Source organism: Podarcis erhardii (genome assembly GCF_964252035.2).
Source record: "Podarcis erhardii genome assembly, chromosome: 2".
NCBI lineage: Eukaryota > Metazoa > Chordata > Lepidosauria > Squamata > Lacertidae > Podarcis > Podarcis erhardii.
Window position 1 is genome coordinate 59,203,442 of NC_138498.1, and position 19,207 is coordinate 59,222,648.

At 42.7% G+C, this 19,207-nt stretch overlaps 1 protein-coding gene across 1 annotated transcript in view; it reads left to right on the plus strand.

Annotated features, from left to right (window-relative positions):
• JADE2 (jade family PHD finger 2) overlaps positions 1-19,207 on the plus strand; it is a 145,426-nt gene that overhangs the window by 93,002 nt on the left and 33,217 nt on the right. The window contains exons 6-8 of the mRNA XM_081850324.1: positions 13,168-13,379; positions 18,374-18,541; positions 19,003-19,119. Coding sequence (XP_081706450.1) covers positions 13,168-13,379; positions 18,374-18,541; positions 19,003-19,119 — 497 coding nt within the window. The remainder of the gene's footprint in view (positions 1-13,167; positions 13,380-18,373; positions 18,542-19,002; positions 19,120-19,207) is intronic.

Genomic DNA, 19,207 nt, shown 5'->3' on the forward strand with positions numbered 1-19,207 from the left:
CATTTTAGACCTGGAAGGGTATGATAATAATTTTGGCTGGCATGCATATTTATGGTATGACAAGGCAAAGGTTTATAAAGGCTTTAAAAATCATATTGTCAGGAAAGCTTTGTATAATGTTTGGAATCGATATAAGGATTTGTTGGAAAGTAAAACACCCAGATGGTTGTCACCAATGGAAGCTAGAGCGGTGAAAAAACTTAACATGGACTCTAATTGGCCAAAATATTGTGAAATTATAGAATATGATGGTGAAAAGGTTAAATTACAGAGCTTTGAGAAACTAAAATCCAAGGTTCGAGACTGGTTACATTATTATCAGATAAATGAGACTTTTAAGCAGGACAGGAAACTAGGATTTCAGAAGGAGAGGTCAAAATTGGAAACAGAATTGTTAGAGACCAATACTAAGAATCTGTCTAAAATGTATAACTTGTTGCTGAAATGGAATACACAGGATGAAACGGTTAAATCAGCTATGATCAAATGGGCACAAGACTTAGGTCATGATATTATGTTTGCTGACTGGGAACAGTTATGGACCACAGGCCTTAAATTTACGGCATGTAGTGCCTTGAAAGAAAACATAATGAAAATGATCTATAGGTGGTACATGACCCCAGTCAAGCTTGCAAAGATATACCATTTGCCCAATAATAAATGCTGGAAATGTAACGAATGTGAAGGAACTTTCTACCACCTTTGGTGGACCTGCCCAAAGATTAAGGCCTACTGGGAAATGATCTATAATGAAATTAAGAAAATCCTTAAGTGGACATTTGCAAAGAAACCGGAGGCTTTTCTCTTGGGCATGGTCGGCCAATTGGTACCAAAGAAAGATAGGACATTTTTTATGTATGCAACTACAGCAGCAAGAATCCTTTTGGCAAAGTATTGGAAGATGCAAGAATTACCTACTCTGGAAGAATGGCAGACGAAGGTGACTGAATTTATGGGACTGGCAGAGATGACCGGCAGAATCCGTGATCAGAGGAGAGAGACAGTGGAAGAGGACTGGAAAAAATTCAAAATATATCTTAAGAACTGCTGTAAAATTTCAGACTGATAAAATGTCAAGGGGTAAGAAACAGAGAATTACAGCTGTAAATGCTTAAGTTAAGAAAACCTGAGGGAAGTTAAATATAAAAATGGAATGAAGGATTGCTAAAAAATTGGAAACAAGGGTGCAGTGAAGGGGAGGTATGGGGAAGTCATGTGTTGTTTGTGTATGTCTTTTTGTGTGTTTTTGTTTATGAAAATTAATAAAAATTATTTTTTTAAAAAAAGAAATACTGAAGGACAGGATATATAAATATAATTACAAACCAACCAACCAAATAAATAAATAAACGGAAAAGTTCTGTTTGTAAGTTTTGAATTTATGACTACTTATTTTAGACCGTTGTGAGGTTTTGACACATTTCATTGCCTTTTGCTGTCTATGAAAAACACTAGAGTTGACAACCTTCTTGCTGGCTTTGCTCCTGTACCTGTATTTTTGCCCTAAAGCAGGACTGGCAGAAATTAAGCATTTGACACTTTCCTCCGAACATAGATCTGATGGGAAGCATCACCTGTTCTATTTCTACCTGTCATGCAGTTTTTAGGTGCAGCAGTCCCTCCTCTTAAAAAAGTTGGCAATTAGGAAACATCCATCAAGCAGTATTTATATCCATCATAACTCATTTTACATAAGGAGGGCTATAAATAGATAGCTTCCATTCCATAGTGGTTGAACCACGGCTTTCCCAGGCCTGTTTTTATGTAGCAGGTCCCCGCTATCAGAATGCTCATTATCCAAAATCTCAGTTATCCAAACACAAAGAATTATACCCAAACCTCGCTACACAAATGGCTGATTCAGCCATTTTCTTACTTGTTCAGCCACTTTCTTACTTGTTTATGTTTTGCTGGTTGGCGGCAGCCATTTTAAGCAGAAAGCATGGAGGGAGGACGAGAGATCGGACAAATTGGAGAGCTGGAGAGATCGGACACAGCCTCCCCCCCTTGTTTGACTTCTTCTGATTGGTTGCAGCAGTTTCAGTCAGAAAGCAGGGAGGGAGGAAGAACCAACAAATCACGAATTGGATATGTCCCCACAGGAAATAATGAAAGCCATCAACTTATTATGCAAACACTCGCTTAACAAACAATTTCCTGGGATATTGAAAAGCAGGACCTGCGTGTGCTTTTGAATTCGTTTGTGTTAGTCTAATTACATAGTCCCTTAGCACTGTGTCTGGGATTGCTATAGTGATTCCAGCTCTCTTTCAAGGGGCTGCTTGCATATTACATTTCCCCTGCTGCTCTAGAGTGAAAAGCACTGAACTGTCTAGAAATGGTGCTGGCTCTGCATTTTCTCTTTCTCTTATGCCTGTGACATAAGTGAAGAACAAGATACTTGATGGCCAAGAGAGCTCCTCTGTTGAGCACTGTCAAAAGCCAATAGTTCCACTCAGTAGGTTTTGTTTTTTTTTAAAGAAAACTTTATGAATAGCAATAACTTTATATGATGCTGAGGAAGATAAATGGAGCATAAATGGAAAAAGAACTTTACCCTCAGGCCTCGTCGTTTAGCGATTCATAAGCCATTAATCGCCTCATACCCATCAAGTACATTTGTCACTTGAATAGGCTCCGGGGTACTTGTGAGTGGAGCTTGGCAAACTAATTACAGTGCTAATGTAATTACACATAAATGGAATGCAAGTGTATGTGTGTAAGAGACAAGAGAAGGAGATTGGCCGTATAACCAATGAGCGTTCCCGTTCATGCAGGCATCGCATATAATTCTTCCTTACTGTTTAAAAGCCCCAGTGGAGCTCCAGTCTTCTGCTCACCTTCAGAACTAAGCGAAGCCAGCCAGGAGATGGAAGAGGTTTTTCAGCAACTCTGTCCCATTTCTTGTGGGTTCAGCTGGCAGTATCACTAACAATGAAAAATTTACAGTCTTCACTGGCCAGAGGGAAAAGGCTGTAACAGAAGGCGTAGGGTAAGGATACAGTTGCAGGCATAAGAAGTTTGTTTCCACTTTGAATTAAATAGGCACTCTCTCAGTGCTTTTGTCAACTCTGGCTTGGTGTTACATTACTTTTGAAAACCCTCTCTGTACCTTCTTCAACTTTGTCCTGCTTTATGAAAGAAGAACAGTTCGGACCCAATGCTAAGCTATAGTTTGTTTAAACCACAGTTTGTGAAGAAGTAGGGTTCCACTCACAGACAAACAAAGGAACAGTGGTTTATTTCATTTGAGGTTGGTTTCTTGTCCCCCTGCCTCTTTTTAGCATTTCAGGCCTGGCTTCTGTTACGAGTTTTTATTGGGAGTAGTGACTTTCTTATTTCTTTTTATACAAGTGTTCATCTTCCTGTTTAACTGGTGAGCTGAACGATGCAACCTCTGTAGGCCTACTTCTTCAGAGAGGTGGCTAAATACTACTAGATTATAGTACATTCTCTGGAATTCCATTTGCATCTCCTGTCTATTCCACAGGTTGACAAAGATCCTTACCTCTTCCTTGTTCCAGTCTCTGACTGCATGTATGTGGGGTGCCAATTGCTGTGAAATCCTTGTATCCTTAGCAGCAGCAGAGGGAGTCTATGAGAGAAAGTCTTGTCTGCCGTAGCTGTGGCAGTGACCTCTCTGTGTGTTTTAGGTCCCAAGAATACCAATTTAGATTACACATATTAAGAAGTTTATTCACCTTCCAAGGAAACATGAAGAAGTACCAGGTGTGTGTATGGGTTTTTTTATTGTCCTTTACTGGACAGTATCTGTCACATGCTCTTCATAGCCTTGATACCTAGGTCCAGCATGACTGCCTCAAGGGAGCATGCATGCTTGGGTCCATGGAAATGGCTTTCTGGAGTCACTCTTCGGTCAACAATGTACTAAGTACAGAGGATTCGCAAATGTGGCTTTCCCAGAAGCAGAGCTGCAAAAAGCACTTGAGTGTGGAGGAGCAAAGGTTGGCGTTGTCTGCTTCCTTCATGTGGGTTTTTGCATTGGTTTTTAAAATTGGATAAGTTGCCAAGAGCAAAATTATGCTTTTATTATGCGTTCGTGGATAGATGTTAGGAAAATGGCCCGACGTTTTTCTCAGGTTTTTTCTTCCCACAAGCGTGCTGCAGAGCTAGGCTGGAGAGAGAGGGCTAGTCAGCAAGGAGGTTTGTGGAGGAAGAAGCCTGCTGTCAGGTAGAGTGAGGACAAGGTGCAGAAAACGTTGTCCCATACCTCTGTAACCATGCAAAGTGAATGGCTGGGATGGAGATTTGGGGGGAAAACTAGGATGAAGTCAAGATAGTCTGATCAGATATGACACCACACCATGGTTAATGCAAGTCAGGATTGCCATGGTTTCAGATTATGGTTTGTTGGCTCCTAATAAACCATACAAATCATAGCTAATTCGTTGGGAAGTGAGTTGAGATGTGGAAATAAAACCACAGTTAAGCTAAACAAACCATGGCTTAGCATTAACTTGAAACAGATTCATAGCAAAGGCACTGCCATAATTGCTGTTCTATACTGGCTGTACCTCAGATTTAATGTATGGGCATTAAGAAAAATGTGGTCACTTACGGTAGACTATTTGTTGTCATCCACCTTAGTTTACCTGTTAGACTGCATAAAAGAAAAGAAAAGGCAGGAATCATGCAAACTAGGGCTTCCAAATATTGAAACTTGTTTGGTTGACTGGCTTTGAATTACTTAACAGTCGGTTGACATAGAAATAATTGGTTTACATTGAAATAAATACAAGTTTTTTCTCAGCACAGGTGTCATTTAGGTTATTTGTAGAATGGAAGTGCTGATTTCTCATTTAATAGCACAGCAGAATAATTTGTTTAGACAGACCTTGCTTCAACTTGAATGGATTGTTCAGTTAATGCTTTCAGTCCTATGAAAGAATACTTCCAATAATATATAAACAAAGAATCCTCAAGCTAGCTAGCTTTGTCACATCTGGACTGCAATACACACTCAAGTTCTGTAGCAGTGAACAACAAGTAGAAAGGCACTTGTTTCCCAAAACATAACTGGATCCTGAAATGGTTGATGAACTGACTTGTTCTTCTCCAGCTCATGGAAAGCATTCCAGTAGCTTCAGGGCTAGGGTCCTCCTCCCCCCATTTTCCAGAGGCACGGCCCTTCAACTTTTGTTGATCCAGAAGGGGATAGATCTCCCTCCGTGTTCCCATGTCAGAGCTGCCTAATGTCAGAAATACAGTCTTGTCAGAGCTCCAGAGAAATTTGACAGTCCTCCCCAAAAGGATAGCTTTGATCTTTTACCCAGCCTGTCATGAATTAGGCAGGGCAAGTGCAAGTGAAATGGAACATTAGTCCATTCGGTACCTCTTTGCTCCCTCTCACAACTGGGTGGTGGGAGTGCACAACAGTGTCTGCAGGTTCTGTGGGTGGAATGAGCATCTGGGGGCAGAAAGGTAAGGATAGGAAAGGGATTGCAGCCTACACAACAGAGGTATTTTGGTGCAGAACACTCCGTTTTCTCTTCTCACTGCCATCCCCTCCACATCATTGCTCAGCAATGGCATGATATAAGCTCTGCTCCTTTGGTTGGGGGGGGGGGGGAGCAGCCTGATCAAAGGGGCCTTCCCCAGCCATTCCTTACCCTGGTCTTCACTCAAACAAGAAGGGAAAAGGGAATAGAAGCAGCTCCCCAGGAAGAGGCAGCGAGAGAGAGGCACCACAAGAGCTACAACAGGTTTTCTAGCATTGTGATCCTACTCAGTCCTCAGAGAAAAGGCATGTGTTGTGGTCAGAAACCTTCCAGGATTTGATTATCTAAATGCACATAGCTTCTCCTTCCTTGACTCAGGATCTTGATTAGTGAAAAGGCTTACCATTTTAAAGGGTGCTGATATGCATACTCAAGCTCTCGCTGGACAATGCTTCTTTATACTGCCATCTTCAGTATAAGCCAGTAGCTATAAAACCCCTCTCAAAAAGTTGTCTGTGTGTACTGTGCCATGAAGCAGTATATACTAAGGCTGTGTACCAGCCACAAGATTCAACCTGTACCTGTAGCTTTGGGAAAGAACTCATCTGTTTTAGCAACTTTTATGTCTTTTCAGCTCAACACATTATTTGAGACCAGATAGATCTGTTAGAAAAACGAATCTGTTGCTTTCTTTCCATTCACTACAATGGGGAATATAAACAGGGATATAACTTTTTTAGTTTTACAGAGGTGCATGAAGATTGCAGACATAAGAGCCTCTCCAGAATGGATTAAGCCAGCAAAATTGTAGACAACTGATTTTTTTTTTTTTAATGGGGTTTCTGTTCCCCATAACATATTTTTGCAGATACAGAAAGAGAGAGCTTTCTATCAACTATGCTTCACTTTTCCTTTTTTCTTTTTTTTAAAAGGCCACCCAGGTCTACCTGGGACTTTAGGAAGTTCCTGATCCATTGCTTTGTTAATGGCAGAATCCAACTACAAACTATGAAAACCTCACCCAAATCACCCCTATTTGCCTTATAATTTGGGAAGTACACAGAGTCAATGTGTGCTTCCTATTATATATCAAATTTAGATTCTGAAAGCATCCTGTAGTCATCCATGAGGTTTGCCAACAGCAAAACTGGTACTGTTAGGTTTCTCTGCATGTTCTAGCGTAACTATTCTAGCGTTTGAAAGCCCTAGTAGGGAATTGTGTTGTCTGGCTGGCTGAATCCCAGACTGACATAGACATGCGAGATGCCAATCCAGATCCGTGCCTAAACTTGTCAGGCCAAGGAAAACAGCATGAAAATGGATGGCTCTTTGAGACGCTCTTTATGTTGCCCAGGTGTCCAAGCACATTGCAGATCTGCATGTTTTCTGAGCCAATTACTCCCTGCCAAAATCCAGATAGTGGTATCTGAATAAATTGTTCAAATCGCATACACCTTATTCTCTCTACAATGTTTAACTGTCCCTTCTCCCTCTCTCTTTTAATATTGTGCCTATCCTTGGTCTTCTGCACAGCTGTTAACACAAAACTGCTCAGATTTCTGTATTATTTTTCATAATTTATTCTGTGTACAACCTTAAGTTTTTCAAAGAATTTAGTGTGCTTGACAAGAGGTGGGGAAACAGAAATGAGTAAAGAGAGAGAAAGGACTGGATACTGAGACCTAAACGCTTGTGAAGGGGTGTGTACTGGGAATAGCTACAGGGCAAAGAGAAAAGAGAACCAAAGTCCCAGCTCTCAATCACTGGCAGTGCTTCACCCAATGCTACAAAAAACCAGCTTCTTTCTACTTAATAGCTTTAACTAGGAAGTAACTACATGTACCATAATCATACCCTAGATCAGTAGCTCCCAACCTTTTTTGGCCATGCCCCACCTAAGCATCTCTAAAATCCTGATGCCCTCCCTCTGTGAGATATAATTCTTATTATTTAAAAAGTGAACTCCTATTCACGTGGAGGAAGCCTAAAATGAGTTATTAACTATTAATAACTCATTCTCGAATTCCCACCCCCTTAAAAATCAAATTGCCCCGCCCTGTGGGGCGTGTACCCCACATTGAGAACCATGGTCCTAGACCCAAGCCCGGGAGGGGGTGACATTTCAGGGTCAGGACATCCTGGACTGCAGGCCCATTACCATGAAGAAGAATAAAAGAGGCTAAATTGCCAGACTTAATTGTCTGTAACTATATGGGGTATCTGGACACGGGGCTTGCCGATCAGAAGGTCAGCGGTTCGAATCCCTGCGACAGGGTGAGCTCCCGTTGCTCGGTCCCAGCTCCTGCCAACCTAGCAATTCGAAAGCACGTCAAAGTGCAAGTAAATAAATAGGTACCTCTCAGGCGGGAAGGTAAACGGCGTTTTCGTGTGCTGCTTTGGTTTCTCCAGAAGCACCTTAGTCATGCTGGCCACATGACCCGGAAGCTGTACGCCGGCTCCCTCGGCCAGTTAAGCGAGATGAGCTGTACGCCGGCTCCCTCGGCCAGTTAAGCGAGATGAGCTGTACGCCGGCTCCCTCGGCCAGTTAAGCGAGATGAGCTGTACGCCGGCTCCCTCGGCCAGTTAAGCGAGATGAGCGCCGCAACCCCAGAGACATTCGCGAGTGGACCTAACAGTCAGGGGTCCCTTTACCTTTACCTTTTATATGGGGTATCTACTAAAGGTGCACCATATATATCCATTACCCCATGCACACTTTTACAGGGCCATACATACCCTGAAAAAAAATTGGGGTGGGGATATTTGGAGACCTGGGGAGGAAATGGCAAAATTCTTACACCTTTTTAGGCTCTCTTTTAGGTTGCTGGCTCTGTAGAGCAAACACACAAACAAACAAACAAAACATGCTTATAGATGAAATTCTAGAATTTGTGGTTTGAGACACAAGAGAGTCCCGTGCCACTCTGTGTGACATGCTGTCTGAAGAGTGACAAGCCCCAAAGAGTTCCTGCTGGCATTTCCTAGTCTGAGGCACCAACAGGGTCTGGCAGCAGGAGGGTGGAACAAGCACTGCAATAATCAAGGGCATTAACATCATAGGGAAAGTGGGAGTCCATGTTGCCAATAGGATTTATGAGCCCCAGGACATATGTGGCTTCCGAATCCTGGCTTGCTTGGAAGCCGTTGACCTTAGTTTCAGAGACATACATAGGGTCCCTTGCATCGAGCTGATACAGCACCCACCCACCCGCCGAAAAATATCACTTTACTGCACACTTTTGTGCCATGGTGCAGGAAGGACTGGAAGCTTCTCCTGCATTTGAATTCACTGTGACAGGGGTGGCATGCCGCCACACACACACATTGTACACTCCATTATCTGAGAGGTGATTTCTTCCCCCTCCCTAGGCCTGCGCCCCCCAGCAGGGGCCAGTTTCACAAACCCCCGGGTACGCCTCTGCTTAGTTTCCAGTTCACATATGGCAGTATGGCTATGGTAAACTTCAGGACGCGGGTGGCGCTGTGGGTTAAACCACAGAGCCTAGAACTTGCCAATCAGAAGGTTGGCGCTTTGAATCCCCGCGACGGGGTGAGCTCCCATTGCTTGGTCCCTGCTCCTGCCAACCTAGCAGTTCGAAAGCACGTCAAAGTGCAAGTAGATAAATAGGTACCGCTCCGGTGGGAAGGTAAATGGTGTTTCCGTGCGCTGCTCTGGTTCGCTAGAAGCGGCTTAGTCATGCTGGCCACATGACCCGGAAGCTGTCTGCGGACAAACGCTGGCTCCCTCGGCCAATAAAGCAACCCCAGAGTTGGTCACGACTGGACCTAATTTTCAGGAGTCCCTTTACCCTTTACCTTTATGGTAAACTTCACTTCCTACTTTGTTTTGCCCACTCACATGAAGGAAGGAGTGAAGCAGCAGCAAGGGGGTTCTGTGTACTTTCATGAAGTTCATGCACATCTGGGTTTATTAAGGCAGGATTTCCATTCATTCATTCAAAACATGTACCTCCTGCTCTGCAACTGGAAAAGCTCCCAATTAAACAACTAGCAAACCAGGCTTTCAATACATGACGAAAAGAAAAGGGGATGGGAAGTGAAGAGGAACAGAAGCTCAACCTATTATTCTGTAGCTACCCCTTTTGCAGTCTGGATCCAACCTTTACACTATCTTGCAGTGGTTACTTTTCTGCCTGTATTAAGAGAAACCTTTTATTCCTCCCCTCTTTTGATCCTCACATTCAGTTCATCACATCATTGTCCCAGGGGTCATGGCCAGAGGTTAGGGTGTACCACCTTAGAGATCAACAGGAAGCTCCTTGGATAGGAGCACCTGCAGAAGAGCCTTTGAAGATAGCTTACATTGATTGTTCAGATGTAACCAGTGTATTTGGTTTCAAGGGGAGTGCATAGAAGAATGGATCTGAGTGATGGGGAGCAATGTCTAAAGGGCATTTGTTATTTGCGTAAAATTAATATGTATGCTCGTCATATTCTCATGTCTGGCAGTCGTGCAGCCAGAAACATAAGAAACTTAAACAAAGGGACCTAAAAAGCCCAAAGGACACCAATCAATGCTCTAATATTTCAACGTAGGAAAAAAGGAAGCAGATCTGTGTTACAACTTTGTATTGGGTGCAGAGGAATAATTATTGGGCCCTGAATATGCACTACAGGAGTGTAGTAATAATAATAATAATAATAATAATAATAATAATAATAATAATAATAATATAATTTATTATTTATACCCCGCCCATCTGGCTGGGCCTCCCCAGCCACTCTGGGCGGCTTCCATAGAAAGCAAAAATACAATAAAATATCACACGTTAAAAACTTCCCTGAACAGGGCTGCCTTAAGATGTCTTCTGAATGTCAGGTAGTTGTTTATCGCTTTGACATCTGCTGGAAGGGCGTTCCACAGGGCGGGCGCCACTACCGAGAAGGCCCTCTTCCTGGTTCCCTGTAGCTTTACTTCTCGCAATGAGGGAACCGCCAGAAGGCCCTCGGCGCTGGACCTCAGCGTCCGGGCAGAATGATGGGGGTGGAGACGCTCCTTCAGGTATACTGGACCGAGGCCGTTTAGGGCTTTAAAGGTCAGCACCAACACTTTGAATTGTGCTCGGAAACGTACTGGGAGCCAATGTAGGTCTTTCAAGACCGGTGTTATATGGTCTCGGTGGCCGCCCCCAGTCACCAGTCTAGCTGCCGCATTCTGGATTAGTTGTAGTTTCCGAGTCACCTTCAAAGGTAGCCCCACGTAGAGTGCATTGCAGTAGTCCAAGCGGGAGATAACCAGAGCATGCACCACTCTGGCGAGACAGTCCGCAGGCAGATAGGGTCTCAGCCTACGTACCAGATGGAGCTGGTAAACAGCTGCCCTGGACACAGATTTGACCTGTGCCTCCATGGACAGCTGTGAGTCCAAAATGACTCCCAGGCTGCACACCTGGTCCTTCAGGGGCACAGTTACCCCATTCAGGACCAGGGAATCCTCCACACCTGCCCGCCTCCTGTCCCCCAAAAACAGCACTTCTGTCTTGTCAGGATTCAACCTCAATCTGTTAGCCGCTATCCATCCTCCAACTGCCTCCAGACACTCACACAGGACCTTCACCGCCTTCACTGGTTCTGATTTAAAAGAGAGGTAGAGCTGGGTATCATCCGCATACTGATGAACACCCAGCCCAAACCTCCTGATGATCTCTCCCAGCGGCTGCATGTAAATGTTGAAAAGCATGGGGGAGAGGACAGAACCCTGAGGCACCCCACAAGTGAGAGCCCAGGGGTCTGAACACTCATCCCCCCCCCACTCTCTGAACACGGCCCAGGAGGAAGGAGCGGAACCACTGTATGACAGTGCCCCTAGCTCCCAGCCCCTCAAGACGGTACAGAAGGATGTTATGGTCGATGGTATCAAACGCCGCTGAGATTAGCCAATTGTGTTTACACTACTGATTTTGCACTGAATGCAATGTGTGCATATGGCAGATAAATCACAGCATCATTCTGTACCGTGAACATATGGTGTGAACCATAACTGAAAATCACTTTTATGATCCTGCTTATGAATAAGATAATCTGTATCGCTCTACAAATGTAGCTAGGTGGTGGTAATTGTGTACTTTTGATTTAATTGTGGTCATCTAACCTGCTTTCTTTTACATATTCATCATTTATTTATTGATTTAGATTTCAGTTGGGGAAATATGATGCAAATACCCTTAGCAAAATAAAATGTGTAGCAGCAAGAGTGTCTTGCAAATATAGCACTTCTCAAAGTACCCCTCTGAGACACCCTGCTTATTCAGTGTTTTTAAAGGTAAGAGCTATGGTGCTCTAGTTAGCCTCATTGTACATGCTCAATGCCAGACTGTTCCATTGAACAGTGGGGTTGCATTCCTATTGGCTTTGGAAAAGTGTTGGAATGAAGAAAAAAAACCCTCAAAGAAGAAGTTGGGTGAGAATGAAGGCTTGGTGAAATTTTAACATTTTAGATTTTCCTGCTTTAGTTGCTAGTTTTTATTTATTTATTTGTATCTTTTTAAAAACTGTATGTCATTTCTCTCCCATTATCAATATCTTAGCTAATTAACAAAATATCAATAAAATGTCCAAAGAACGATTATTAAAAAACAAATCATCACGTGACTAAGGTAGCAGCCAGAAATTACTTTTGCTAACAAGACATGTTTGGTATAATTTCAAAGTAAAGATTCCTGCTGTGGATCAGCCACTGACAGGATCACATTACTAGCTATTGTTACTGAGAAATCTGGTATAATGAGAATAAAAAGCAAAGTAAGACATACAAAAAGTAAGCAGACCACCCCATTTTAGCATATCAGCTGACTAGGGAAAACAAAGAACCACTACCACAAAAGGGGTAGATTTTAAGAGTGCAAGAAAAAATATATTTATAAAATACAGTTAACATAAATACCAAAAAATACAAAACAAATTAATTTTTCACTTTTTGTAGAGTTTGTGAATGCCCCCTCCCCTTTAAATTTTGTGCAGGGGGTGTACAGCAAACTAATAAACACATTGTGAGCAGTTGCCATTACTGTTAAAGTGGATCAGTTTTCACAAGCTCATTTGCATCAAAGCATTCTTTTTAAAAGTTCAAACAACAGAGAACATCCTTGCAAGACATAAATGTTGATACTGCCAAAGCAAATTATTGGCACTGGTTTGACTGATCTCATCCCTCTTTACTACCCACTGTTTGCCACTTTAATGGACACATCCTTTTGTTACTAACTGTGACACATAAACTCAGCCTTCAGAACCAAAAGCAGCTTTCTGAACAAGACCTTGTTTTACCAATCCATTTGTCTATTCAACACTATAAAGTGTTTCTTTTATGTACAATGGCCTTGTGAAAATACCCTTTATAGGTAGTTACTTATGTAGCTCAGGTACAATGGCAGGTACTCCAGGGAGTTGCTTCCAGGGCTTAAAAGCAAGACTGGTTAACAGAACAGTCATAGTCCACAAAGGGAGCAGGATTGTTGTTTCTTTAAGTAGGCACCAATTATAGTCAAGGGAGGCAAGCATTCTTTTCTATGCCCAGCTTTGGCACATATTTCGATTGGGCTAAGGTGATGAGGCTCTGTCAACGATGTGCTCCTTTTGCGTCGGTTGTGCTGCAGTTAAACATAACACCCACCCTTTCTCACTGCGACAAAGTTTGAGAACCCTTGACATTAAAGTAATTTGAGCGTTGTTGTTTTTGGTCTTTTAGAAAAGCCAGAAATGGATGAATTCACCTTGGAAAGAGTACTGGAGGAGCTGGAGACGTTGTGCTATGAGAACATGAACGTTGCCATTGAGACAGAAGAAGGTCTCGGCATAGAGTACGATGAGGATGTGGTGTGTGACGTGTGCCGCTCGCCAGAAGGAGAGGATGGCAACGAGATGGTTTTCTGTGACAAATGCAACGTCTGTGTGCACCAGGTGAGTAGCATTTCTCACTTTGCTGAGGCAGTACAGCCCCCTCCCCCAGAGGACTTAGTTGCCTGACACACACCAGAACCAAGAATGACAGCCATCCTCCAGCTGTGGCTTGTCACGTCCTCTCATGACATGGGAAAGTTTGGGCTTTTCTTCACAGTTAGCATGTGCATTGAGACAACAGTCTTGCCTCAGAGGTAAGAGAGAGGAATCACTGTGCTAGGCAATAGAGGATGCCTCCAAACTCATCCTGCTTATAATCTCCTGACTGCCTTTTGCATTTCTTATTCTTCGGTATTTATGTTCTTCATATGTTATTTCTCCCTGTATTTTGTTTTGTATTGTATTGTGTTCACATTATTGCTTACCATAATATTGGAAGAAAAAGAGTCTTCCTTCAGGCCCACCTGAACATAGGCGTAAGTAAATTCACACATGCCTGTGTTGACCAATAGCTTATGCTGGTATAAAAACAGTAATATAACGGGTGTAAGGCATGGGGCTAAGTTCTTAAATTTCGCCCCATGATTTCCTTCCCCTTTTTTACTCAAGTATAGTTGAATCTGGTATATCTTTAACTACTCGTTCACATACCCCTTTGTAACAAAGTGCTGGTTGATGATTTAATGGCCTTGACTGAGCTGAATATGGCTGTGAGTTGTGGCTTTTGGATGGAGTCCGGCACGCTTCCCTGTGCCCCACTGGACTCCCGTGGATAGCTCTCCGTCAGCTTCCTGTGGCAGAGTCGTCGCAGCGGTAGAAAACTGTTGCAGTGTGTGTGTAATAAATCAGACTGCACGCAAGCGTTCTTGCTTATCTCTAACAGTCTTTAATCGTGTAGAAAAACAGCATAAATCAGCCCGGCGAGAGAGCGCACATCTTGCTGCCTCGCCGCAAAAGCGAAAAGAAAAAAAAAACACACAGAGAAACACTCCCCTCTGCGAACATGGCCACGCCTCAGAATGTGAGACGTCACTCAGAACTGTTTAACCCTGTAAGTTCTGATTCTCTTCACATGACTAAGAGAGGATCTTGGATAAGTTGCTCGCATTCAATTTAATAGACAAATACGTAGCAAATATCCTATACAGGTCTGCCCAGTCAAGTTTCCCGACTGTCCTTTAGAAGGAAAGAAAATCCATTGAAGTCAGGCCATCAATAGTGTGAACCTGACTCTGGGATGTTCTGTGTAATCATAGGTAGCTTCCTTTAGGCAGAGAGAACAGGCTTTCCCCTCTTTCTCTTCTGGCGGAGTTTCAGTGCTGTCACTTGCTAGCAGGATTTGCACCAGAGCATTTTGGGATTTAGAAAAAGAGTTGTTGAGGAGGACACAGGGCACAGCTTCCATTTCCTAGTAGATCACAGTTATGCAAGTCTTTGGTACGTTAAAAGTAAAACATTATCATATCTTCCGGAGATTACTCTTAGGATGTTACAAGACTAGCATTACAAAGAGGAGTCAACTCTAGTACAAAAGGTGCATGTCCTTAAATAGAGTATGGAAATGAAATGTGTATTTCTACAGAAGTAGCCTCATGTATATGGAAAAAGTAGTCAGCATCATAGTGCTAGGAAGGCTATGGGCTTCTAACTTTTCCTTTCCAGTGAGTCTTCTTTTGTTTTTTGTTCCCTGCCCTCTTCATGTCTATAACAACTCCTCACTTATATAGCCAGCCTCTTGCCACTTTTTTCTGCTTCCGTGTGTTGTGACACAGTATAAGATGCTTTAAACCCCCCCCCCCATGAGTTCTAATGCCAAGGAGGCCCAGGAGTCATAAAGATTTCTTACACAGCAGAATATGGTGTGGGCAGGTTATATCCCTGGGATCATCCAATATAATGGAAGAAAAGGGTTTCGATAAGTCTTTAAGTGTTGTGTACATGAAAAAAATTCAGAACATGCTCTCCCCCCCCCACTTCTCCTTTGTATCTGTTTACCCTCATCCAGACAAATTCTTCCCTGGTTTATGTGCTTGAGCAATAAATTTATGCAAAAAGACACAGAAATGGTCCCTTGGGAGGTTTTTTATTTGTTTGTTGGTTTTGTCTAATTGCCTCATTTGTTGATTTCACAATTTCCCCCAATACTTTCAACAGCTACCATTTTAAAGAGAAGTCCAGCAGGCACAGCTGTATTTCCATGGTAGAAAAAGTTTCTGGTGTTGAACTTTTGTTTGTCTTACATGGGACAGAGCCTTTGTCAGAAAAAAGGTGGTGCTTAACGCACCTCATTGGAGAGTTTCACACTGTGTTAGAAGCAAGCATTTCTACTCTCCCTCAAGGCTTGGGCACATGATTGAATTCCTCCAGGAAGGCAGGAATTGCTATGTCCGACTGGCTGCGTCTTGAGCAGTGGCAACAGCAACCCCGGTCCCTTCTGTAGCCTCTTTAAGACATTGCAGTAAACTGAAATATGGCTTACCCAAACCATGCAACTGAGCTGGCTTTCAGAAAGAAACTTCCACCCGCTTTGCTCCTCCTCAGTCCTTTTAGCAGTGCTACATGTCATGGTTAGCAAGGCGAGGCCTTAACTAGGATCCTGGGTTCAGACGTTCTGCTCAGCCAAGCCTTGACTTAGCTGCCCCACCACACTGTGCTAAAAGGACCAGGGAAGAGCAAAGCAGGTGCAAGCTCATAGTTTGCCTTATCATGACATACAAACCACATGCAGACGAGGAAGGCATGCCTTGCAATTGCCCACAAAGTTGTGTCACCAGCAGTTTCTGCGCACGCTAAAATTTTACGACCTTATTTTGGCCCTCTACCAAAAAGCGGGTGAGAAAACTTTGCCTTTAAAAAACAACAACAGTCATATGAATTTCAAAATTGGAAACAGGTAGGGGTGCTGAGAGCTAGTCTTTGAAGGAAATACATTTTCGTTTGGTTCATTAGTACCCTTTGCTACTTCTTTGGGTGCAGCTTGTGTGTGCCCCCCCTTTCCAAACAAGCATGATGTTGATCTCAGTGTAGGGATGGAAATGACAGGTGAATTTGAAGGCAGTTGATTATAGATTCCTCTTTGCTCCTAAGGATTTCTTCTTCCTCCATTCTCTCTGGCACAGTTAAATCAAAGCTGTTTAAACACTGTGCTTCCAAGACACATGAGCTCAGAATGAAGAAAATGATATTGGATTTTCTTTAAAAGTCCATAATGTGATTCACACACTAACCTACAAGTGAATTAACCTGGAAGGAAGAACACAACAATCTGGGACACATTGTGAATTTTAAGGAGCTTATAGTTAGATTGCAAACAGCTGCAGGAAAGAGCACAAATTCTACCTTTTCCAAGAGGAACTTTAAATCGTGCATCAACTGCCGCCTTGCCACACACGTCAGATCAATTAAATGAATAAATCAGTAGCTGGTTTTGGATTACCTTTAGGCTTTAAAATTTACCACCTACAGAGGGACCTGCTAATGAGGCAATGAGCTTTTAACGTCTAATGTATTCATTCCAGTATTGGTAGCCCACACTGATGGGCTTGAGCATTGCTGTAGCTTGTGTGGAAATGAACCCGAGGTGTTACTCTTTCTCCAAGAGTGCCTTAGTGACTTTCAAGGTGGCTTGAATTCAACATGAACATAAGGAATTGCTCTTTACTGAGTCAAAATGGTCCATTTACGCTGGGGGAGGGAGAACCTGTGACTCTGCAGATATTATTGGACTCCGGCTTCCATCAGCCCCAGCCTGCATGATCAATAGTCTGGGACAATGAGAGTTGTAGTCCAGCAAAATTGGGGTGGGGAATCTTAACCCAAGACTGTATGCTCTGACTGGAAGCATCGTTCTCCAAGGCTTCAAGCAGGTCCCAGGCTTCTTTAATCTTGCTAACTTGAAATGCAAACATACTCCCTCCCCCATTTTTTAAACCAGGAGGTGCCAGGGATTGAACCTGGGACCTGCTGTACGTGACAAAAACTATCCTCTAGAAATCCATGACTCTTTAGTACAGGCATGTCCAACGTCCATTTCGGGGGCCTAATCTGGCCCGCCGTTTGATTTAATCCAGCCCCCGTAGCAGTATATGTCCTGGGGTAAAATCCTTTAAAAAGCCCAACAACTGCAATCCTAAAAACAGCTCAACAACCTTGGGGTCAACTTCAATCCTAAAAAGAAAGTTCAACAACTTTGGTCGGCCCTCACGCATGTTCACTTCATCAAATCTGGCCCTCTTTGAAAAAAGTTTGGGCACCCCTGCTTTAGGATGCTAAACTGCCTAAACTGCCTCAAAAAAAATGAGAGCCCAGTACCTGTGTTCATTCCTCCCATGTTTACTCCTCTCCCAGTTGTTCATTAGTAGCAAAGATATCAAGCTCTGGGATTGTCAAAACACCAGAGAGAGGAAGAGCTCTGTAATGAGATCATCATTCAGCCCCCATCATGGGTGAGGGCCAGTTTAAGCTTAGGGATGTCCACAGTATTTAATTTTTATTTCAATTTATTAATTGCTTCCTTTCAAATATCTCAAAGCAATCTTAACAACAATTTTTTAATATTATTTAATTTAAATTAAATAGTAAATTATTTGAAGTTCAGTCTAGGCATAATTGCACAGTGATGTACCGTTTAAACATCATACATAATATGTGGGTGTATAATGAACAAAATCTGGAAGTTAATGCCACTTTTGGTATATTAATCATTTAAACTTTGCTGTGGAATCCTGAAAGGTGTGTTTGGAGCATGCCTACACACACACACACACACACACACACACACTATTGCATAACTTCTGGAATACTTAAGATTTGGACACTTGTGACTTGAACTCCAGTGCTTTGTAAATAATTATACTGATGGATTCTCAAAGACTAAGAAAATAAGACTGAATAATGTAAGAAGTGCAATATGTCTACCAACAGGTTTAGCACATGGAATTAAATGCATCAGAGATAGCCACATTTAATTTGCCTGTCTTGGTTGTAGTGTATTTTACAGTGTTGTTTTCCATCCCTCATAAAAGCAACTTACTTTTTGCAATATGTTTACTTAGGCTTGCTATGGAATCCTGAAAGTTCCCATCGGAAACTGGCTTTGCCGAACCTGTGCCCTTGGAGTCCAGCCAAAGTGTTTACTCTGCCCAAAGAGAGGGGGAGCTCTGAAACCCACCCGGAGTGGGACAAAATGGGTCCACGTTAGCTGTGCCTTATGGATACCTGAAGTAAGATACTAAATGACTTTCTAAGTGGTAGGTAGATGTGATGTAGATGAGATATATTTGGATTTCACCATGCCAGGTACTGTCCAGAATCATCACCTGTCATTCATGCCAAGGATTCTGTTGAGCACACAGGACTTAAGGATGCCTGAAATTAAAAGCTTATTGTTGTTAAGCACTGTGATCTCTAAACAGTCCATTCAGACATTCAGAACCTTCTCCATGCAATGTGCTATAATTATCCCCAGGGCTATTCACACTACAGTTGTAACATGTATTGCAGGCATTCCATGGATACACCTGCAGTTTCCTGGTAGCAGTTTTCACAGTTTAATTCTGTTTCACACATTACATGGTTGATGTGTCGAATTTAGTTTGTATCAGAGCCACCCTTAGAGTTCTGTTCTTATCGTTTGAGAAGATACATGATAGCCAATAATTGGTGTGTTCTGTGTTGTGCTCAGGTTAGCATTGGATGCCCTGAAAAAATGGAACCCATTACGAAGATATCACATATCCCAGCAAGCAGATGGGCTTTGTCATGCAGTCTTTGCAAGGAGTGCACTGGAACATGTATTCAGGTAAGCAGTTATGTGTAGTCGAACTGTGCACTACCCATATCAGAAAGATAAAGAAATTGTTTTAATGAAGTGCGTGTTGAGAGTCACT